The following is a 23,274-nucleotide window of genomic DNA, read 5'->3' as shown; positions in this document are numbered from 1 at the left end:
AGAGAAAAGAGATTATTCACTTACATTCCATGTTTTATGGTCGTGTATCTCATAGGCCTCAAAAAATTTAAGCACAATATATTGCTGCAGAGAAATACTGTGATAAATGAGAAAAGAACCTACTTTATGCCACTGACAGAATAACAATAATACAAGATAATTCCAATAAGCCAGTATCATTAAAAAATAAACAAATAAATAACAGAATGAGCCAATAATTAGCCATAGAAGTCACTGCTTTAACGTTTTACAGCTCAAATGGTATTGCATTAATGAAACAAAAATCCCCAAATCTCTCCACTTTTACAAAGAAATTGTACACATGATAAATACTGATGCCCATATATATCATTCCAGCTTTCATACATTAAATAATAATTCGATATAGTAACAAGATTTAATTTGAATGGTGTTGCAAATTTGACTAAAGTGTAAAATGATTGTATAAAACAAATTTTAGAAAAAAACATAATAAAATGTATGCCTCAATCTTTCACTCTCAGAAGATAAACAAATGTGAAGTAGGACCCGTGACCCATGGTGGCATGTCTGAGGTGTCCTGAATAGCTGATCTAAAAATATCTGCAGTGTCAAAAGTTCTGTACAGATGATACACAGCACTGTGCACCAGGGTCGAAGGGGCTTAGTGTTAGTAATGGAGAGCTTTAATGACAGTTCAACATGGTCATTGAAAGACAGGTACATTTGGTGCAGTGCGTTGAGTATAGTTGCATGAACTAGTCTTAACTTTTTCAACCTCGGAACCAAATGCTTTCAGTGCAGTGTAATCTGGGGCCCATTTACATGTTTAATGTATTAATTTGTGCAAGGAGGCACTCTCGGCCCTACCAGGAGACTAGCCTTTGTGGCAGGAGAATGCAGGTGAATAGAAAAATCTTCAAATGTAGAGATTTTAATTCATTATGTTTGCTTATAATGTCAAGAAAAAAAATTATTGGGCCAAATGCCACCCCCCGGGATGATTTCCTTTAGCTCCCGAAATGATTAGTAATTTAATATTTCAAACTAGGAAACACATGCAAATCCCATTAAAATCTGTGGATACTAGTTGCTTCGGTGACACTATAAAACATCTAGATAGATAGATAGATAGATAGATAGATAGGTAGATAAACAGACAGACAGACAGTCAGATAGATAGGTCAAAGTGTATTTGTTTTGCCCATTGTGCCTCACCTTTATGCTGTATTGTTCATTTGCTCTGTGTATGACTAAGAGAATGTCTGTTTTTGTGACAATTAATAATCTATTGTGTCCTTTTTATTATTCCAGAACATTGAGTTAAAGGTGGAAGTAGAGAGCTTGAAGCAGGAGCTCCAAGAGAAACAACAGCTTCTCGACAAAGCTCTGTAAGTCAAGAAATACCTGGAAATTCAACGTGAGGTGTAGTTTCATTGAGGAATTTCTGTACAGACCTGCTTTAACTGCAGTAACACCTCTAATTTTAGCTCATGTGTCACACAGCAGCTGATAAACAGAAAGACCCCAGAGAGACCACAGGCCTCAACTAATATTATATAATATCAATATATATTTTGATGTGTGGACAAATTAAACAATCAGTATTAGTCTTGTAACTATTTGTGTCACTCCAAAACATAAAAAGTTAATTTACATTATTATACATGCATGTTTTTAAACATATAATTGGCACAACGCAAGATTTTACAGTTTTGCACTGTTCACATCTTCTTAACGTGAGTTTATGATGCACATTGCATTACTCAGAGTGATTCAAAATAACTCAGTTATTTGAGCTGTGCATGTGTTGAACAGAGTTAAAAACATACATAGACTGTGTCCAGAACAGAGCTGATGGCGACAGAGTGGCGTGGGCCATTCTGGGAGCACTAATTCTGGGAAAACCAACTGTCCAAGAATAAAAACCTGATGCTCTTGCATTTGTTTTACAATGTCACCCTGACCTAAAATAGTACATTATATTTTAACACTGTTAAAATGCTTTCTGCAATTATTTGACCTCTGGCAAAAAATGTATTGTCACATTTTTAAATGTTTTTTTTTTACTTAATAGTGGTTGTGATTTATTTATGAATGGATGTTGAAAGTTAGCATTTCAAAGCATGTCTAATGACTAACTAATATAAATGCTACTATAAAGTTACATTTATGTCATTATATCCACTGTTAGGGTTACGGTACATCTTGATTATTTACAGTAATTAACGTCAAGATCAAACATCACTGAAACTTGTAATTTACTTTCATTCAAAAAAATTCTATAAGACTCAATTACATGACCAGCTTTACTAAATCAAACCTTCATAATGAAAAGGTCAATAAGACATAAGCTGCACACTACAAGTAACATGGAGGTTTGCTTTTGTGGGAATATATTAAGATGAACTAAATAACAAAAATTTCCATTGTTATTAGAGCCCGACCGATATGGATTTTGTTGTGGCCGATATGAAACCGATAAAATGGGAGTTGGAGCTGCCGATAGCCGATATAAACGCCGATATATTTAGTGATGTAAAAATTGACTGTAAATCTTGAATTGATTAAAAAACTTAGGTTTGGCTCTGGTGGATTCTAAATTGGGTTTATTTAGGCAACATTTATTGTTATTTTGACTCTTTACATCATATTTACATACAGTAGATTGGCCTAATGGCATTTTTGCATCACATTCTAGCTACTAGTGATGGGTATTCCAGTTTTTTTTTTTTTTTGGAGAACCGGCTCTTTTGGCTCGGCTCACTAAAGCAGCTGGCTCTTTCGGCTCCCAAGCGACTCTTGAGATTGTTTTGTTGCAAGCAGGACTAAACCAGAACTGAACCAGGACTGAAAAAGGACTAAAACAGGACTAAAACAGATTTAAGCCATGTGTAAAACAGGACTAAACCAGAACTGAACCAGGACTGAGTGTCGGGACTCGGTTTCTATCTCTCTCCTTCACTCGAGCCCAAGATTAGTTCTGGTTTATTCAATTTATGCTGAACTGCAGCCAAATATGCTTTTTTTTTTATCCTATGCACACGCAGATTTCTGAAAGTTTCGTTTTCAGCCGCTGCTACGGGTCTACATGCGGCATGAAGAGAAAAAAGTGGGAAAAAGAGAAAACACGGCTCCCAATAAGAAGCAGGCTCCCGTTGTTCGCTCTAAGAGCCGCTTCGATCGCGATCGACCCATAACTCCTAGCTAGTAAACTACCGCTATTAGCCTTTAGCCGTAAATGCTGCGCACCGCGGTAATTAATTATATGCATAAATGTGGATCATTCACACGTCTATTCACAGCTCATTTACATATCAATGCAGGTCCAGTAACAAATATACGGCCAATATAATCACTTTACAATAGACCAATAGAAAACAACCTGTTTATGTGTGAGAGCTACAGCAGCTAATCGCTAACAAAACCTAAACTAGCTTCAAAGTCGATGTATTTCCAACACTCACCGCTCATACAGGCTCCTCCTCACATCACAAGTCTGCACTAATAAATGTCCTTTTAATCCAGACTCAAATCGATTGTCCATAAAAAGAATATAATCTCAGTGTTGCACACGCTGCGGGTGTAAACAAACATACGTGAGTGAGGTGACGTGACTCTGGTGGTGTGTTCAGGGACAGTATGGACACAGACAAATTACACCGCAGATAAATACTGATGCGGAGCCACATATTAGGACATTTATCCGTCTGTAAATTGGATTAAATGAACATAATGTAGAGAGTCTAAGCTTTATAATGAGGTATAACATGCCCACGTGAAATATCGGCCCATATCAGCAAGCATATCGGCCAATAGCCGATATGTCTCCAGGTGCCCATATTGGCCGATAATATCGGCCAGCTGATATATAGGTCGGGCTCTAATTGTTATAATTCTTAAGTTATTACAGTTATATTGTGACTTGTTTATATAGTGTATCAGTAATATCAGCTTCTAAAATGAGATTTTTAATCTGACAGCAAAACAGCAGAGAGCTTGACAAATCACAATGAAGCAGAGCTGCAGAGACGGTGTCAGGAGAGACAGCAGGAAATTGACCAAATGCAGCAAGTTCTTGAGACCAAGATACAGCTCCTGCAGGAGGTAGGTCTGTCACTGTAAACATACACATACTCTGTCATTACAGTATTAAGTGTGTTTGTAATTTAGGAGGCCCAGTTAGCACGTAGTGAAGCAGACCGGATGGCCTCACTGGCTGGATCTCAGTCCCAGGCCTCACTCCTGTCTCTCGACACCCCCATGGACAACATCCCAGAAGAGGATAGGCAGCAGGACATCTGGCCCCCATCTAATACCAGCAAAGACAGGTATGCACAGACCCTGTAGTCAGATAAAGTATCATTAATATTGAGTACAGAATTCTAATACAGCATTCTGCTTGTGTAATGTTTTTTAGACTGATAGAAGAATTGACAAAAGAGATTCGATCCAAAGAGGCCCTCATCACAGAGTTGACCAGTGAGAAGAATTCTCTCTCACGCCAAGTGGAGGAGCTAGAGGGCCAGGTCCAGGAGCTGTCTTCCTTTCTGCTACAAAAAGATAAAGATGTTGATGTATGTCTGGTTTCAGATACTTGTATCTGCTAAGGTTTTAACTGAAATAAACACGTCCTCTCTTCATGTCTTTTCCTGCTAATCTCTTTCTTAATCTCTCTCTTTGTTAATAACAATCTGTGTTCTCTATCCCACAGTTCTATCAGGAAGAACTTGGCCGTGAGAGGCTACGCATTGAAGAAGAGATGCAGGTATGGAGAGTGTTTTTTAAGTGTTGCCATTTTAAGGCTGACCACTAAGTGTCACTACACTAAACACACAAGTTGACATCATACAGAGGAAGGCACCTCAGGAGATTCATTGTGCTATGCATTTATAAAGGTTTCATCTCATCACTTTGAATACCATGCTCTCAAAGCTGCTCAAATACCCCCAAGGACGCAGTCTCTAAGGTGTAGTTTAAAGGCAACAAATGGAGCATAGTGCTATTACCATGACACAGACTCACACCACCCACAATATATCACTTTCACATCAGCAATGTGAACATGCTTGTGTTACTCTGCTGTTTTTTATCTGTTTTAAGGCTTTGTACATCCATTCTAGTGTCTTTTTATTTTGTTGAGGTTTTGCCTTGTAAATCAGTTTTCCATTGGATATGCAAATGGTGGAATCAGGCTATGCATGTCTGCCCTAGATTCCCATTATAAGGAAGTTATGTGTAATAACCAAAAAAAACAAAAAAACAAAACAAAAAAAACACTAACATTATGGAGTAATAATGATCCCATGACTCATTAGTAGAATAGAGTGGCATTGTGTGAGCAGCTTTTGCTGTTGTATGTGGTTGTATAGGAGCACATTTTCAATAGACAGTGTATGTGAGTGAGCATTCAAATCTGTGAGGTCTGGTTTCAGCCTGTTGTCAGTGGGGTCAAGGTGACCTCTCTGAGTGCCTTGGGATCCCTTCCCTCATTTTAAATGCTTGTTTCTGACATTAGAGCACCAATGCTTTCCCAGACATCTCTGCATTTCTGTCCCTGAAACTTTTTAACAGTGCCCTCAGAAAAGCCATACTACCAGCAGTATGACCATCTGTTAATCTTCCCTTAACGTGAATAAGGTCTTGTTTTTCAGCTTTTAAGACATATAATTGCCATGGCAACAGGGTGGCCTCATAAAGTTATAGCCACAGCAGGCATAACATGGCACTATATGAATTGATCACAAGAGTTAGGGCTATATTCATGGAATTTGTAAGATTTCTAGTCTTGTGGTGGCTGCATACCTATTATCGGTCTTTTCATACAGTTTATTGGCTTTAGCTTCTTAATAACCGTTTAGGCAAACAGACATTGGCAGTGTATCTCGGCAAAAAGGTTTAGTCAATTCAGTTGTAAAGAACTAACTTATACTTCAGTTACTGTCATTGGTGGGTTTATTAAACCGTAATTTTACAGAGCGTCACTAATGTTGCTGTGCCACCGAGCATTTCCCCAGCTCACTCAGGCGGATACAGGAGCAAGAGAACATAAGAGACTAGCGGGGGGAGAAGCCCTTCATCCGGATTATTAGCATAGTCTATATTGAGAGGAAGCCAGTGTGCATCATAATATCTGTGTAGTTGTGATTGTAAAATGTAAAATGATGTCTTGATGAATTTATTCGTGCTTTCTGGAGTGGTCTATAGCGCGTCAGCCAGGCTCTTCCCCCTGTGCACATCTGAATGGTTGGCTCCATCGCTGCAGGTCTAGCCCTGTTCCCCGCACCACGAAGCTACTCGAGCTACATCTCGACTTTCGGTGTCTTTGCATCTGTTGTGGAATAATAAAGACATTAACAGGAATTGCTATTCGCTTCGTCACGAATGGTGCACTGCGGGTTGTTGCGGGGGACAGCACCTTGGCGATCGCCCGGTCCAAATAATCTGTGCGCCCAGTGTGTCCGTCACAACCGAGAGATGGTGCAGAGACGCAAACGGTGTGATGAAAAGATGCGCTTGTCCGTGGGGACCTGTCTGTAAACGTGGATTTATTTATTTATCACTGAAGGAAATGACATTGCGCGCCTTGTCGAGCGTGCGCCATGTTTCAGTGAACCTGCAAGAGCAAGACATAAGATTCCACATTTTAACGTTTTTATGTATTTAACATTTTTTCCCTTTCAAACTCATTTTGCCTTTACTACCTCAGTAGATTTTCGCCTATGCACATATTACACAAACACCGAGGGACTATGGACATTATTTATTATTTCTTAAGGATTTATTATTTTGTTAACGATTTCAGATTCTGGGCTATTATTATACGGTTCTCTGAACACAAATAATGTTTGATCTGAACAGAAAACATTTGTGGAATGCATGACCTAAAGATGAAGGAGACGTGTCGCATTTGTGGACGGGAACTGTGCGGGAATCAGCGCAGATGGATCTTCCACCCCACAGCAAAGCTCAACCTACAGGTGCTGCTCTCACATGCTCTGGGGACGGAGGTGATGCGCGACGGCAGAGGAGAGTTCGCTTGTTCAAAATGCACTTTCATGTTGGATCGAATGTACCGCTTTGATACAGTGATAGCACGAGTGGAAGCTCTATCCATTGAAAGGCTGCAACGACTTTTACAGGAAAAACACAGACTTAGGCAGTGCATTGGTGGGCTCTACCGTAAAACTAATTCAGGAGAGGCCACAGCTACTGTCGTTGCAGAAAATGATAATGATGGGATTGTCGACATTTCTGGACTTACTCATGCTAAGTACTGTGCACTACTGCAAGAGGATTTGGTTTACTCTTTTTATGAATCCTGGGCTGAAGATGGAGACTGTCATCATCACCAGCACTCACTGTGTCCGCCCAGCTCTGGTTCAGAGGTCACCACTGCAGGCTCACACCGCTGTTCATCCAGAAGGTGTCGAGGATGCTCTCATTTGCGTGTGGCAGATTCAGACTATGAAGCAGTCTGCAAAGTTCCCAGAAAAGTGGCCAGGAGCATTTCCTGTGGACCCTCCACTCGATATTCAGCCAGTGTTGTTGGAGGCAACATAACAGTAGGAGTTGAAGACCAAGAAAAAAAAGACAGGGAAGATACCGATGAACCAGCCTCGTCAGTAACTTTAGTGCCCGGCTCCCAAACTCTGTCTAGGACATCAGACAGTGATCGCACTCTGGCCGGACGGGCAAGCTCCAGCCCCTCTGTAACATCTTTAGAGCCAGTGGATGATGGCAGTCAGCCAACAGATGCACAGCTGAGCATCCCCCTAGACCAAGCAGATGAGCTGATATCTGACTGTCTCTTAGAGGAGCCCATGGAAACTGCGCACAGCCTCTCTCAGGCAATATCACTGCTGCACACCTATGCTGTCCATAGACCCGTCCATAGCCACAAAGGAAGCAAACTCCCTATTCTCATCAAGCAATGTCCTGGTTACAGAGACTTTCCAATCAGTTTAACAAATTCAGTTTTGGGGATGTTTCCTAGCACTCCTGAGGCAGATCGTGAACCCAACATGGCAACCCCAGATCTCCCAGTAATAAGGCTAAATGCGGGGGCTGACCTCGATGTTGATCTTAGTAGTGTGGGGGAGTCATTGGAGGAGGAGTACAAAGAATACCCTCAACCACCTCCTCATCAGGTATAACTCAAATGGAGGAATGTCTATAAAGCAAGATGTGGAAAAGAACCTTTTCTACCCCTACAGCATAGACATGAAGAACAACTCTTTTGTCTGTTGTAGTTTGTGTGCCTGCTGACTGAAATGGGTCACAAGCAGGGGGGCTGTAGATAAAGTGGCTTCACTGCCTCTGTGCCCTTGAGGCAAAGGGAGCCATGCCATATCTGACCATCTTTACTTTTACACAATAACACAAGCCTTTTAAGAGGAACAAGTAGGGGATGTTTGGAAACACTGCAATAGTTATGTTATTATTCATGTATGAACATTAACTACTCCAAGCTTTGAAAGCCAGCACAGGTGTAATCATTTGTTATCATCCGTTTCCTTATCTCTTTGAGTAAGGATGACACGTGGGGGTTTAGGGAGGATGAGTTAATGAAGCAGAAAGGAAATCAAACATATAAAGATGTTTATACTGTATTGTATTTTTCTCTCATTTCAGAGCCTTGTAGAGGAGCAGCAGAGTCAACTAAACCAGTATGAGTGTGCAGCTGGGCAGTGTGTCAGTGAACTGCAGAAGGCCCAACTCCAGGTTCAATCTTTGCAAGCTAAATTCCACGAGAGCGAGGCCAATAACATGGTATGAATTTGTCTTGATGTGTGGGTTAAATCTACATATAAAGCCTGTTTGAATATGTACATTCCAGTCAAACCATTCAAAGAGATTACATGATGTACAATATAATCTTTCTCATCTTTCTGTAGAAACTGCAGGAGAAGCTCAGTGAGATGGAGTGTGAGCTTCGTTCACTTCGTCAATCATCTCAAAGCCAGGAGCGAACTATTCAGGGCCTCAATGACTGCATCAACACCAAAGACAGTGAGGTTTGTCTATTTTTTTTTATATCGATCGATTGATATTGATATGAATGATATCAATATCATCACCTTCAATTTATTTAATCATGTCTGCCATGTAGGCTCAGGAGCTGTACCAGATGTTGGAAGGGCAGAATGCTACCCTTTGCAAATTGAGAGAATTGGTACAACACAATCAGTTGAGTCAGAGCAAGGTAAGTTTTTCCTCCAGTCATTCACAGAATGTCCTTGTTGAAACTAATAAGGTATAATCACCTTTGTTCTGTTCCTCTGCAGGCTCCAGAGGGTAGCACTGAGGCCCTGACAGTGGCCCAGCTGCAGGATGAGCTGGTGGCTGTGCAGAGCTCATTGTTTTCCCTTGGTCTTGAACTGGAGGCGAGTCAGAGGAGTTTGAGACAGAGCCAGAGGCGAGAGGCTGACCTAATCAAGTTCAAAGAGAGACTTGATTCAGATTTACAGGAAGCTGTGCAGCACAGGGAGGTCACAGAAAAACATAACCAGGTTAGTAGAGTACTTTGAGAAACAATTAACCATGCATTACAATCTTGTATGATTAACTTATTATTTGTTGCAGACTCTCCACTGCACCCTTCAAAAAACCTGCTCTGAGCTTCAAACTAAAGAAGCTGCTCTGAAAGAGACTGAGGCAGAGAAGCACCGTGTGGTGCTTGAGAAAGAAAGGACTATTGCACAGCTCAAACAGTTTCTGGGAGACAGAGAGAGGAAATTAAAGGTGAACAGTTTCTTCTTTCACTCAGATTAATTCATAAATATGCATAGAATGACACGTGTTCTCCAAAATGCTCCCAATCAGGAATACTCTGAGATGTTGGAGTCCATAGAAAGATGCAAACAGAGAGATGTTCTTGTGGAGAAACTGAGGGAACGAATTAAAGAAAGAGATAAAGCTCTTGAGGTAAATACCAAATATATTAAAAAAATCCTAAACTAATATGTACTTTAACTTTCGAGGTTATGTTAAAGCTATTCCATACTTCTTTTCTTTCAGCATTCTATTGATGAGAAGTTCCATTGTCTCGATGAGCATGAGAGCCAGGTGAGGAGCCTTCAGCTGGCTCTTCGGGAGAAGGAGCGTGACCTGGAGAGGCTCCGGTGCATCCTGTCCAATAATGAAGACACCATCACAGTATGTACATTGCTCTAGTTTAAAATGGTGAGCATGTCTGTAAACCACTTACAAACCTGTACTGTTTGTGTGTGTCAGAGTCTGGATTGTTTGGTGCGGAGTAAAGATTTGGAGCTGGAACAGGCAGCAGAGGCCTACAGGAACCTGCAATGGCTGAAGCAGCGCAGTGAGGAGAAGGACAGAAACACTCTGAGAGAAAGGGACTCCATCATTAGCCAGCTACAAGCCGCCCTACGGGCACACAGCAAGGAAACACAGGTACTAGACAACACTGTTTGTGTTGTCTGGGATGAGATGACTGAGGCCAATGTTGCTCCAGCGTGACACACACACACACACACACACACACACAGGATTGCTACATGACAACATATTTATATGTGTTTTTCACAGGATTTGACAACAGCTCTTGTTGCCAGAGGTCAAACTCCCCCCAGTGAGGTCATAGAGGAGTTAAAGGCTCGACTTTCTCTAAAAGAGAAGCTGTTCCAGGAGCTGCTCTCAGATCGCAGCTGCCAATCAAATGAACATCAGACTCAAGTTCAAGACTTGCTCAACACCATCAGCTCCAAAGACCAGTATCTGCAGGTTTGTCCTGTTAACAATGTAGAAAAGATTCTGTATTCTTTGTGATTCAGATAAAACACATTTTCCTGTTTTCATAGGACTATTCATACAGGATGTCATTGGTGATTACTGAGCGGACTGGTCAGTTGCATGAAATGGAGAAACAACTGTCATTAAGAGAACAGGAGCTGTGTAAACTTAAGCAAGACAAGGAGCTGGGAGGAGATGCAGAGAATCTTAAAAATCTGCTCAAAGAGAAGGATTCTCTTATCAAGGTTTGAATACTTATTTCACTAATAATGCCTTACTTCAAATGTAAATTATCTTGAGAACTCTTTTATCAGGAGCTAATTCAGAGCCAAGAGGATGCACTAGAATCATCTACAAAAGAAACAGAGGCCAAAACCTTAGCTCTGCAAGAGGAGCTGCAGCTTCTGCTCAAAAAGGAAAGAGCAGCTCAGGTATGTTGTGTATTTGTACTTTTTTACGTGGACATTGCAGTGTTTCATTAACACCTGGCTCTATTCTCTCTGCAGGAAGAACTCTCTGCTCTGCGATTATCTTTGGGACATCAGCAGACAGCTCAACAGGGATCTGCCATAAAATACTCCGGAGAATACCAGGTGTGATATATAATATAATGTAATGCTCAGATACGGCATGATTTGAAACAAATGATGTGATACATCTCTATGTTCATTTATATAGTGTGTGTTAGATCAGCTCTTGTCAGAGTACAACAGTCTAAATGATGCCTTGAGGACCGAGAAGAGGTTATATCAGAATCTGAGCCAAATTCATAACAGGACTGACAGGTAAAAGGGATGTGTTGCTGTTGTGTTTGTTGTGCTGTTTGTGATGATTGAATTTCTGTATGTATAGCTTTCATTATTGATTTTTTTTATTTTTACTAGCAGCGCTGACAAGATCCAGGCCTTGCACACTGAGTTGGATTCGGTCCAGGCACTGCGTGGACAGTTGGAGGAGGTTCTGGCACGGACTCGTAACATGGCCTTACTGTTGGAAAGAGCTACTAAAAGGCCAGCTGACCTAGGAGGTGGGGATGAACAGGGTCTACTGTGTAAGCCCTCAAAGGGTTCTGTCACTTATAATGTGTGAATACAACACAGCACTGCTGAGACTGAGATTGGCACTTGTTATGTAAGATGCAGCTGCCTGTAGGTGGTGATGGTCTTAACTGGTCAGATAAACATAGACAGTAGACAGTAAACATGGTGATTATACTACTGTCATTCTACTGGCAGCTTCATCAAACTGCACAAACACTGCTCTCATTAATAGTTTGTTTGATAACCCTCATGATAAGAAGTGCAACTCAACTTTACATAAATGTTATTTATTAACAATATTTATACATGTGGTGTGAACATTTTATAGTAAGTAAAAAACTGCCTGCCTATTGCTTTGCAGTGTTCTGTATTTGCCATTTTGTTTTTCACTAGTGTGATTCTCATGGCCTTATTGTGAGAAAGCTCATGCCTTTAAGTGAAATGTCTGTCCATTGTGTCGTGTGATCAGTACCATGCTGTTGTCTTTATGCCCCCCAAAAAGAAAACAAAAATCTGAATAGAAAGATTCCCATCTAGACCTGCACATCAGCATCCTTGTGCTTGTTAGATGTACATTAGTTAGTATGCCTGACCAGAATGTATCTGTTTCATCAGTCAACCATTAATTTCATCAAGCCAACTTGTCCCTTTGGTATTTATTACTCAAACTAACTCTTAACATTTACTCTCTGTAGGCATTGTTCTTGTTCTTTTTAATCTATAAGGTGGAATCCTTGATAATCTTTGTACAACAAATGCAACTACAATAAACATGCTGGGGTTGTGACCAAGGCCCTGTTTTTCATTACTTTACTTGTGTTTGAACATGAACCCCCTTCCTAGAGCCCAAATAATAAATACTGTACAATGTCACTGCATAAAAGCTAAGAACAAATATGTACACCATCTAACATACATGTATTATCAAGATCAGTGATTTTTTTTTATAATCTGTCCTCATGCATGAAACTGTGGCATGGTTTTCATGTTTGCATGGCTATTTTTCTTTCCAACACAAGAGGTACCAAATGAAAGCCCTTCACTATCCTTTTGCATAAAAACAGCAAAGCACAGAAAAGACTGTTCATTATATTCTGTTACAGTCAGAATACTCATACCTTATTTTTAAGGATGTTTACATTATTGCTCAGCCTTCAGACTATTTATATATTTCTCAAAAATAAATAAAACATTGTTACAATTAAACATTGTTTCAATCTATCCAGACATATATTATTTAAACTATGACAGAGAACATTATCCAGGGCTGTTATGTAACTATTTGCCTTTGAAATTCCTACTCATCATTTTGCCCTGCGTTGTAGTTTTTTCATATGTCCAGTTACTTAACTGACAGTTTACAGTAACTGTAGAACACTGTCTGAATGCAAAGTACACTGTCTCCACAGCAAACCTAAATACTATCACAAGGTTTGCTCTGGTCCAAATGTATTTGGCTTCTGTTAAGTGTATGACATAACATGCCCCTCTGTCCCATGACTTCAGTGTGAGACTGGGAGAGACGGAAAAATAAAACAGCCGAGGTGCAGCTCACAGATTCAAAACTTCTGCAATAGAACAACTAATAACTGAAAACTAATGATTGCTGTTTGTTTGGTTATTTTTAGAACTTGAAGAGAAAGACTTTGATGATGATTGCAGCAGTGAGGATTTTTCTGACAGCATAGAAGAGGAGGACTGTAAAATAACCGCACAGAGTTTTACATCTATTCAGGTACTTCAGTTATATATTATTCAGACTATCATTGTGTGTAAATATTTTTTTCAGATCATTCTTACAAATGACCTGTCCTTTTAGGCTTCTGAGATACAACAGCTTGAAGAAGAAAGGACAACACTCGAAGCTGAACTCGAAGAAATCCAGTCACAGCTGGAGCAGGATGGGTTTAGTTCATTTGCCCATATGAGGTATTTGTCCCTCCACACTATATTCCTTTGCTTTAGGAGGAGGTTCCCTGTGTCTCCTTTTAATGAAAAAGGAAAAAATGCAACAAAGCTTTTAGCTGTATATTTTATATTATTTTAAAAATATTTTCAGGAGCATTTTAAGAAAGCTGCAGCAGGAAAACTCTGCTCTTAAAGAGAGCCACAACCAGACCAACGTAGAGCAGTGTTTGAGTGACCAGGATACTGAAGATGAGCTGGAGACAGAGGAGGAAGAGGACAAGGAGAGTGACGAAGAGGAGGAATCTCCTTTTGCCAGTGTTCATCATCAAATGAGACCTAACACCTTGAATCTATCTTCCAACGTTGTCGTAAGTTACAACACATTACTTTAGTTCCTTGAATATTTATAATTCTAAAACATCATATTCCCGGTAACTATCTTAGGGGGTGGGGCCTCCTGCCTGCAGTAAGACCCCAGAGTGCTGGCACGACTTGGAGGAGGGTCTGAGGGAGCAGGCATCCCGTCTGCGCTCTGATCTGGCTTTGAGCTGTCAGGAGAACAGAGAGCTGCAGGAAAGACTGATGGTGTCTGAGGCCACGGTCCATGCTCAGGCTGAACAGCTGAAAGACTATAGAGATCTGTTGAGTGAGTGTTCATCACCCATGTGCTTTATGCACATCCAGTAATCAGCACTAAATGTGATTTTTCTACAGCAGAGACATCCGTCAAACAGGCCAGTAAGCACGTGCAGGTGGATCTCCAAGACCTAGGATATGAGACCTGTGGGCGTAGTGAGAACGAGGCAGAGCGTGAAGATGCTAGCAGTCCAGGTACAATACAACAAATATACATACATAATACATATTATAACAATTTTATCTCCTGTTCTTCATTTTGTCATCTTTATGCTTTCCCTTCAGAGTTTGATGACCTTGAAATGTGCACCACACTATCACAGCATCAAGATTATGAGGGTAAGGGCAGTGGTTGGTATGCTGGTAACACCAGTAACACAGGGTCATTTAAAACAAGAGGAGATCCCAGCTCTCTTCAACATCTGGTCCAAGATCTGCGTTGTCAGCTAACCCATTGTCACAAAGTGATTCGTGGGCTTCAAATGAGAGTACGCTCTTTGTCAGCCACCAGTGATTATGCTTCCAGTCTGGAGCGAACCCCACGAAAGGTATTTGTCCTTTTTCTAGATGTACTTTTATCATGAATGAAACTTTCATTATCACAGATCATATGTCTTTAGGTAAACTGGGCATTGGCTAAATCTCCTGAACCAAGTGGTGTGGAAGAGGATGAAGGGTGGATGTCTGATCCACAAGGAGTGCGCTCAGGGTCTAGCCGTAACAAAGCTCTTCAAGAACTCATGGAAAGAGTAGCGTCATTGGAGACACAATTGAGAAACTCCATTAAGGACAACAAGGAACAATCAGAAGACACAAAATGTGCCACATGGCCAGGGTAAATGCAGTGTGTGTATATATATATATATATATATATATATATATATATATATATATATATACATGTGTGTGTGTGTATATGTATATATATATATGTGTGTGTGTGTGTGTGCGTGTATATATATATATATATATATATATATATATATATATATATATATATATATATATATATATATATATACACACACACACACATATATATACATATACACACACACACACACACATATATATGTGTGTGTGTGTATATATATATATATATGTATGTATGTATAAAAATTTAATGCTTATGTTTTTGCAGGAAGTACAACTCTTTGATCCAGGCCCAAGCACGTGAGCTGTCCCATCTGAGGCAGAGGATTAGAGAAGGCCAAGGAGTCTGCCTATATTCTCACCCAACACCTGGGAGACACCACAAAGGTCCCTATATGATCACTTGTATGATGTTAAGAAATTACAATCTCCTAATTTGAATTTTTCCTTTACTAACAGACTTTTGAAGAGCTACTTCGTTCCAATGACATTGATTACTACATGGGTCAAAGTTTCAGAGAACAGCTCGCCCAAAGCACTGCTCTGACACAAAGACTTGTTGCAAAGATTAGCGGAAGTAAGAAAGAGCCTTCTGCAGTTGTCCTGCAGTTCATTTTATACAAGAATTATGTTTATACATTGATACTTTGTTGTGCTTTTAGGAGACTGTACCGAGAGCTGTGATGATAAGACAGCTACACTTCTTGCCTTAAGGTGAGTTTTAACAATTTTTTGGATTTTTTGTTATCACATCAAAAGCAACAGTCTAAAGTAAATACAGTGAAACCATTTGGAAAGTGTACTTTGTGTATTATTTACGGTAATCAGACCAAATATATACATGAATTATATAATCATTAAAGCAGTCCTTGCATTGGAGAAGTGCTTACTTATCATGTGACTGCTGACTGGCTTCCTGCGGTGCCCAGGAGACAGAGGGATTGCTGATAATCCATTCACAGGCCTCAGCTTGAATCCTTTTCTGTTAAGACTCTTGAGGTGAACGGTCTACTGCAGGTGCGCACCAGTTTGGCTTAAGAGGCTCAGGAGTTTGTGTAGGAATAGCCTCTGTCAGCCTGCTAACAAGACAACTATATTCAAATTTTATTAGAATTTGTACCTTTATTTTTGTGGATTTTTTGCTTTGGATTAAACAACACATGGCTCCTTTGTGGAAAATGATGATTTCAAAGAGCAGCCCAATCTACAGAGATTCTTTATGGTCTTTTTCAATAAATTCAAGTAGAGGCCAATTGAGGCAGGCAGCTCTGCTAAGATTTCTGTTGGAGAAAGATCGGGACTTTATGCTTCAAAATCTGAAACAGTAAGACGTGCTGGTTCAAAACTGGTTTCAGTAACTGCTTGCTAATTTTCTATTATTTGTATATAGTGTTATTTCATGCTCATATCTGTATCTTTAGAATTGGAACACATTTCAGTATTAATAAGTACTAAGTAATTATTTGTTTTATACTAAAGCAGCTTTTCCTATATAGGTTAAGTAAGGAGCTTCAGCAGAAAGATAAAATCATTGAGTCACTGCACTCCAAGCTCCAGCAGCGTGCAGATACTCCTTCTAGTTGTCATGCCCTTTCTGAAACCACCGACCAATCCGATCGGACATCACTGGTTTCAGATGAGTTTCAAGGCACTGAAGACTTGGAGATGGGCTCGGAGGCAGACAGGCAAGAATATCCGGAGGACCACAGTCTGCAGCCAGGACGATTCGTATCAGAACAGAGTGGTACAGAATCACATATATTTCTCTGAAATTTTCTTTTCGTTTACTTCACCATTCCCCTTTTGTAGTCTTCCTATCCCCTTATTCACATCGCCCCCTCAAGTCTTCCAGCAGCTGTCCCAACATGCTTTGCTCTGCTCGTTTTGCCAGAGGTATGGTCCGTGCACATGGCTTGACAGCAGTACCAAACGCATTCAACTCTGTATTGTCTGTCTCTCACCATCATTATCATTCTCCTTCAGCCCCATTGCCCCAGCCCTCCTTTCCCTCTCCCTATGGCTCTGATGTTTGGGGTAAGGATCTCTCCCCTGCCCCCCGACCCAGGGCCTTATCTGCCAGTGCTGTTCAGCCTGAGCTGGGCGTACTGTATGAGCAGAGCAGGGGTAAGGGACAAGGAGTGGAGTTGATAAAGTTATATAATTTATTTGATTTCACTTTTGTATGTACAGGTTCATTTTCATCTGGAGACCACAACCATCTAAACGTCCTCAACCACAGCCAGCTATCCCACCATGCCTTTCAACAGTACCAGTTAGGAATCCCGGAAGACTATTCACTAAAGTCGGACTCTGGTTTAGTAACAGCAGGGCCTTTATGGGACATAGAGAGTAAGGCTCCACCAACTCTGAATTACTCTGGATTAACAGAACATCCTAGTAACAGTCTTGCAGGTAACAGCTGTTCTTTATTGTATTGAGATGCTTGCTAACTCCAATTATATTACAGTGCTCTTAAATACCTATTTTTTTCAGGAATGCACCTGATAGAGGAGCACTTACAGGAAGTAAAATGTTTACGACAGCGTTTAGAAGAATCTATTCGAACAAATGAGAGACTGCGTCAGCAACTGGAGGAGAGGCTGGCAAACACTGGGCGTGAAGGAGGTACAGTTGATATATTTACTAGTTCATTATAAAGTATGATTATTAGTAAGTAATGTATACATGTTACTTGGCGTTAGGAGCACCTACAAACATCTACATTCAAGGACTTGACACAGTTACACAACTGTCCAATGAGATTAGAGTCCTTAAAGAGGAGAATTTGGGCCTACAGTCACGTCTTCAGGCAAGCACAGGTAATGCAACTAAAACCAAGGAAAGGTCTCCACATGAAGTGTGTTGAGGAGGTTTCTTTTTAGTTTAATTAGAGGATAAATTTGACATCTTTTTACTTGGTATGTTCTTAGGTGAAGAGGTGTCACAGTTGCGGGATGCAGTATTCACAGCACGTGCTCGCCTTAAACAAGTAGAATTGGAGGCAGAGCAGTGGAAAGAGGAGCTGAGGCGTCTGCAGATTTATAATCAAGAACAGGGACAACAGCTCAGTGCATTAAAACAGGAGCGACAGATGACCCAGGAGCAAACCAACAGGTTTGTCTGTATGAACTAGATAACATATTTACAGAATGGAAATGTTCTTTACCTTAAATTGTCTCTGACTTTGTTCACTATTTTCAGACTTCAGCATGATGTGTCTCTTCTGCAGCAGCAACTGTGTGAAAGCAGGGACCTCATCCACTCACTGCAGGGCGAACTGCAGGTGTATGACCAAGTTTGTGCTAGAACAAGGACAAGCAAAGGTTATTTTTGTTTCTGTTCTGTTGGCTTAAAACAAAAAACATAAATGGCGCCTCCTGGTGGAAATTTGTAAAATTCTGATTGTGTACAGGTTTCTTGTCTGAGCTTCCCATCCTGCCCGTGGAGCTTGCTGAGCTCCTAGGGGAAGTGAGGAGTCTCCGGGCTCAGCTGCAGAACAGCATCCAGGAGAACAGCACCCTCAAACAGTTGGAGCTGCACAAACAACTGGAGCAGAAGCTGGGCTCGCCTCGAACCCTGTGTACCCTCACTGCCAGTCCACAGAGAGAAAACTTCTACAAACGCCAGCTTGTGCATGGTGAGACACAATACCAATGCAAACAGTATAAGACTAACTGTTTGTGGTGCTTCAGAATGTAGTGCACTGCTCTGAGTGTGTATGTGTGCTTCACAGACCCTGCTCCGTCTCCACCGGTCAGGGACATTGGCCTGTTTAACTGTGGCTCCCCCGGTCCGCCTTACTCAGATCTGGATGACTGCCATAGCACTGCGAATGGTGTGACTCTTAATTGCACTGCATGTAGCTTGACTAATACATTGTTAAGTACTCAACAATTAACAAAAATACAATAAATAACTGCTATAAATGTGTCTAACTACCTGTAATTCTTTGACCAGCAGACACATTTGACCCTCATGCTGAACTGGAGGGAGAGGCCCCTGATGGATCCTTTGCAAATCGCAATGGCCGTCATGTCATCGGCCATGTGGATGACTTCAGTGCTCTGCTACAGCAGATTCTGGAGGGCAGCAGTCTTGTCCAACAAATAGACACTATGCTACAAACATACCAGGCCTCATCACTGAAAGAAGATTATACACAGGGCTGTAAAAATGTAAGACACAATACTATTTTCAATGTTATAAAAAAATAAATAAACTAAGTTATGAATAATGTTAAACCATATCCTCTGCAGGTCCTGGATGACACTTGCATTAAAATGTTATTTGCCAACACTAAAACTCTGAGGCAAATCTCTGAGGAGGCCATGTCTCTGCTGAAGATGTTTTGGAGAGCGGCTCTGCCCAGCACTGATGCCTCAATACAGAGCCTTAAGAAGGTCAATTAAATGTAATAGAGTGTTAGCACTGTGTTACAAATGTAGAGTTAACAGCTGTGTCCATGCAGGAGCAGTGCCTTCAGGAGGAGATTCTGACGCTGAAACTGCGTGTTTCGGAGCAAGAAGAGGTGCTTAAAGGAACAATTCAAAGACTGAGAAGCACCAGCCGTACAAAGGAGAACATGGAGCACTTCATCGTCAGTCAGTGTAAGTTCACTCTTACTCATGCAAATATAGATCAATATCTGTATGAAATCATGCAACATGATTTTTTATAGTGTCAAGAACTCGAGATGTGCTGAAGAAAGCCAGGACAAATTTGGAGGTAAATACTAACAGATTTGATGTTCTTTTCATGGTTGTGTAGTTCTGAATGTTTTCTGGTGTAGCTCTGTGAACCCATGTCTGTCCTTCCTCACTATAAATTGTCTTTCTTAAATACCCAGAAGAACGAGTTGAGACTGTCCTCTCTTAGCTCCTCCTCCTCTCCTTACACTGGTAACTGTCTTGCATCTTGTGTCTTGTGAGTGTGGTGATTGTTCCATTGGCTGCTGTTTCTCATTCATAAAGCGTAAAACAATCTGTGTTGTCCTTTCACTTCTTATAAACATTTGCCTTTTCTAACCATGCTGGATTCACTGCTTTACCATGTCACATATTTGTTTTGTTAGCAGGAACTTTCAGCATATATTTTGTAATATCTTAGTTTTGTTACTTACTATACTATAGTAAAAATCTGTTATAAAGTCTACAATAAATCAACAACAATAATGATTTCACTTTGTAACAAATAAATGCCTCCTATGGGAATCAGATAGTGTTGTTTACACTCCCTGTGTTTTAAAGCTGTGTCTCTTTATAACACTGGCCCCTCTTGCTGAGATAAACTGTCCATTCATAGTTTCCATGACTATATATGCTATGTTCTTTTCCCAAGGTGTCAAAATGTAATGAGTTCAGAATAGATTGTATTATGTTCATTCACAATGCAAATTGGTAGTGCTGCTTGTATCCAAAATATCTTTTATTTTTCACTCATCTTTAGTTTTGCATCTTGTAACATTAATACACACCAAACCTTATTTGATCATTTTGCTGCTTAACACTGTACTATAGCGTGTGTAGAATCCCTCAGTCGTCAAGGTAGAATCCATGGTAATGTAGAAATTCACCAGCTTCTAACCAGAACTGAAGAAGCAGCTTGGATGAGCTGCGAAACGTTTTTTACCTAAACAAACGTTTTTCTGTTTGACAAACTGATTTTCTCCTTTGCAATGTACTATAACAATTTAAACCTTCACATTTTTTAATATTTTGACATTTTATATTTTTCAGCTGAAGTGCCAGGAGAGTCTGCCAGAGAATGGTCTTCTGATTACAGTGTCATGACCTCCAGTGGTGCAGCCAATCAACGCTTTGCAACAAGGAAACGTACCAGCCAATGCCTGCTTTAGACCTAAACCAGCCTCAACTCTATCACCTCTAAGCAAAAAACAGCCATGACTTCCTCCCTGGTTTTCCCCTCACCAGCCAATACTTCACAAAAACAGTAAAATAATTTCAGCCTCAAAAGAGCTTCTACCCTCCCTTGGTCCCTTACAGACAATACACCCTATAGTCTGCAAGCCTTACCTTGCTGAGTCAGCCATGTCTTTGAGTGATCAGTGAGCAGTTTGCCTTGCCATGAGTGTTACAAAAGAAAGTTTTTGACATGTGTCTCGATGGTTTCAGAGACGTGCATCCTTCGCAAGGAGCTGGATTAAGTTGCTTCTAAAGTGTTTCTGAGTTCATTGATAAAATATATCTTTCTATGTTTTCTCATCCAAACCATCCAGCATTTACCATCCAAAGTATATAGAGGTATCTATATGAGAGCGAGCCAGCCAGCCTGAAGGGAATATATGTTTGTGCATGTTTACCAGTGGCTTGAGAAAGGAATCCACACACCTCAACAGCAAAAACAATACGATGTGTGTTAAAAATTACCACTCAAAGACAAGAAAAGCTGACAGTCACAGAAAAGCAAGTGGCTTTTCATGATAATGACATTTTTTGCAAATTCAATGCAATGACATCACAATGTATTACTACACAGTGGAGGAATGTATGTCCATGATCACTGCTTATTGGTTATATACTTGAGAAAATGTCCTTATTTGAGGAGAAATATGAAAGATTTGAACCAAAATCAGATGTATTGAGTAGCTAATTATCCAAGTGTGTCTCTGTATTAGCTTGCCATGCACATAACAGAAATTGCATTATATACAATAACTTCAAATGTTAGCTTGAAATCTGGAAAACAAAATTGCAGGCTGAAACTAAGGCATAAAATTTGTATTCTAGGTCCATGAAAGGAGTACTGATATGAGTATGTGCAATAATTATGTTTGAATGATTTATTATGCTGCAACACAATTGTTTATTTTACTAGAGTTTGCCTTTAATTAACTCTAGGTTAGAGTCCATTACTGTTAGACCATACAATACTTTTGCGAGTGCATTTTGTTAATGAAAAACATTTCACAGGGGCTTGCCAGTAGTTGCCAAAGTTTGAGCTTTGAACTTCTTTCTGACATGCCATATCCAAGCGAATGACAAAGCCTATGAATGACCCGAAACGGTAACTGTTAGACATGAGTCGTTAAAAGCCTCCTTTTTGGACCAATGTTGTAAAGAGACATTCAGGACCACAGGGCAAAGTTTTATGGGTAGGTGTTTTGCCAAGTAACTTTTTATTGTGTCATTTCTCTTGGTTCAGATTTTAAGCATTCCTGTGGAAGTGGCAATGTAGATGGGTTCCCAGAAGACACAAGCTTTGGCAGACTACTGGTGGGGTCACTGTTCTGATGTATTAAAGGGAAACCTGTTTTAGTTTTTTCTGATCTCATTTTTGTTGTAACCGTGTGTGTGTGTGCGTGTGCATGTGTGTGTGAATGCATTGTTTTACATTGAGACAACATTTGCTTTTTGGCAAATTTGATATCCTGGGTAGCCGTGCAATAGCTTAATTTGATTTTGAATATAGTTTTATGACTTTGCTACATCTGTGTGATTTATATGCAGTGTGTGGTACACTGATTAAGTGTGTGTTTAAACTATCTTTATGTTACACTGCACAGTATATTATCCACCCTATGAAAGCTCTGATTGATGTTGCTTTGCTTGCCTTTCTGCTTTTAGCGGGAGCTGCTTTACTTGGCTTTGAGGTGAAATTGCCTTGAAATTGTGCTTGTAACTCTAAGAGCTGCCAAGTCAGGTTTTGTTTGCGCTCAAATTCTTACAGGTAATGACTGTTGTCTAGTATTTCAAAGACAGCGTTGGATTTTCTAAATACCAAAATATTGTTAAAGCAAATGAAATAGAAACAAATATGAGGATTTGAGCCCTTTGTTAGAGCGTAAACAAACCCTTTTGATATTTCTAGGGACTTTGTACTGCAGTATACGTACTACTAGTTATGAGTTGCGTTTGTATATACAGCTTCTATGTGATGGAAACTGAGTTTTTGCATTATTAACTAGAATCTGAGGCAGGATTTATCTCTTGCTTCTAATGAACGTGTGTTGTGATGACAACAATTGCTGAAATAAAGAAATATATAAAACATTTAAATCTATACTTGTATACTTATTTTATTTGTATAAATTATATATATATTTGCAGCAGAAAATTAACAAAAA

At 40.1% G+C, this 23,274-nt stretch overlaps 2 protein-coding genes across 2 annotated transcripts in view; both read left to right on the top strand.

Annotated features, from left to right (window-relative positions):
- Window positions 1–23,172, top strand: part of LOC110159156 (myomegalin-like) — a 31,136-nt gene extending 7,964 nt beyond the window's left edge. Inside the window, 45 exon segments of the mRNA XM_055151816.1 lie at window positions 1,294–1,370; window positions 3,963–4,086; window positions 4,153–4,310; window positions 4,400–4,556; window positions 4,694–4,747; window positions 8,614–8,751; window positions 8,877–8,996; window positions 9,092–9,184; window positions 9,267–9,491; window positions 9,565–9,723; window positions 9,805–9,906; window positions 10,000–10,137; window positions 10,216–10,395; window positions 10,531–10,725; window positions 10,803–10,979; window positions 11,049–11,165; window positions 11,241–11,327; window positions 11,413–11,519; window positions 11,619–11,761; window positions 13,403–13,703; window positions 13,834–14,050; window positions 14,127–14,328; window positions 14,397–14,513; window positions 14,604–14,866; window positions 14,939–15,153; window positions 15,460–15,541; window positions 15,543–15,578; window positions 15,651–15,768; window positions 15,854–15,905; window positions 16,688–16,935; window positions 17,001–17,084; window positions 17,175–17,315; window positions 17,382–17,603; window positions 17,685–17,816; window positions 17,894–18,010; window positions 18,122–18,305; window positions 18,393–18,514; window positions 18,604–18,828; window positions 18,925–19,026; window positions 19,149–19,366; window positions 19,448–19,591; window positions 19,660–19,798; window positions 19,870–19,916; window positions 20,038–20,089; window positions 20,927–23,172. Coding sequence (XP_055007791.1) covers window positions 1,294–1,370; window positions 3,963–4,086; window positions 4,153–4,310; window positions 4,400–4,556; window positions 4,694–4,747; window positions 8,614–8,751; window positions 8,877–8,996; window positions 9,092–9,184; window positions 9,267–9,491; window positions 9,565–9,723; window positions 9,805–9,906; window positions 10,000–10,137; window positions 10,216–10,395; window positions 10,531–10,725; window positions 10,803–10,979; window positions 11,049–11,165; window positions 11,241–11,327; window positions 11,413–11,519; window positions 11,619–11,761; window positions 13,403–13,703; window positions 13,834–14,050; window positions 14,127–14,328; window positions 14,397–14,513; window positions 14,604–14,866; window positions 14,939–15,153; window positions 15,460–15,541; window positions 15,543–15,578; window positions 15,651–15,768; window positions 15,854–15,905; window positions 16,688–16,935; window positions 17,001–17,084; window positions 17,175–17,315; window positions 17,382–17,603; window positions 17,685–17,816; window positions 17,894–18,010; window positions 18,122–18,305; window positions 18,393–18,514; window positions 18,604–18,828; window positions 18,925–19,026; window positions 19,149–19,366; window positions 19,448–19,591; window positions 19,660–19,798; window positions 19,870–19,916; window positions 20,038–20,089; window positions 20,927–21,045 — 6,450 coding nt within the window. The 3' untranslated portion in view covers window positions 21,046–23,172.
- On the top strand, window positions 6,258–8,453 carry LOC129408361 (uncharacterized). The gene has a single exon (XM_055151817.1). It carries the CDS (start codon window positions 6,855–6,857, stop codon window positions 8,133–8,135), a length of 1,281 nt encoding a protein of 426 aa, XP_055007792.1. The 5' UTR covers window positions 6,258–6,854; the 3' UTR covers window positions 8,136–8,453.
- Window positions 23,173–23,274: the final 102 nt, after the last annotated feature.

This window comes from Boleophthalmus pectinirostris, unplaced genomic scaffold (genome assembly GCF_026225935.1).
Source record: "Boleophthalmus pectinirostris isolate CB_2022bp ecotype Guang Dong unplaced genomic scaffold, ASM2622593v1 HiC_scaffold_16, whole genome shotgun sequence".
NCBI lineage: Eukaryota > Metazoa > Chordata > Actinopteri > Gobiiformes > Gobiidae > Boleophthalmus > Boleophthalmus pectinirostris.
Note: the sequence above shows the minus strand (reverse complement) of the source record. Positions and strands in the feature narration are given on the sequence as shown.

Coding starts and splice junctions, on each gene's coding strand:
- LOC129408361 (XM_055151817.1), top strand. CDS start 6,855: ATGCATGACCTAAAGATGAAGGAGACGTGTCGCATTTGTGGACGGGAA.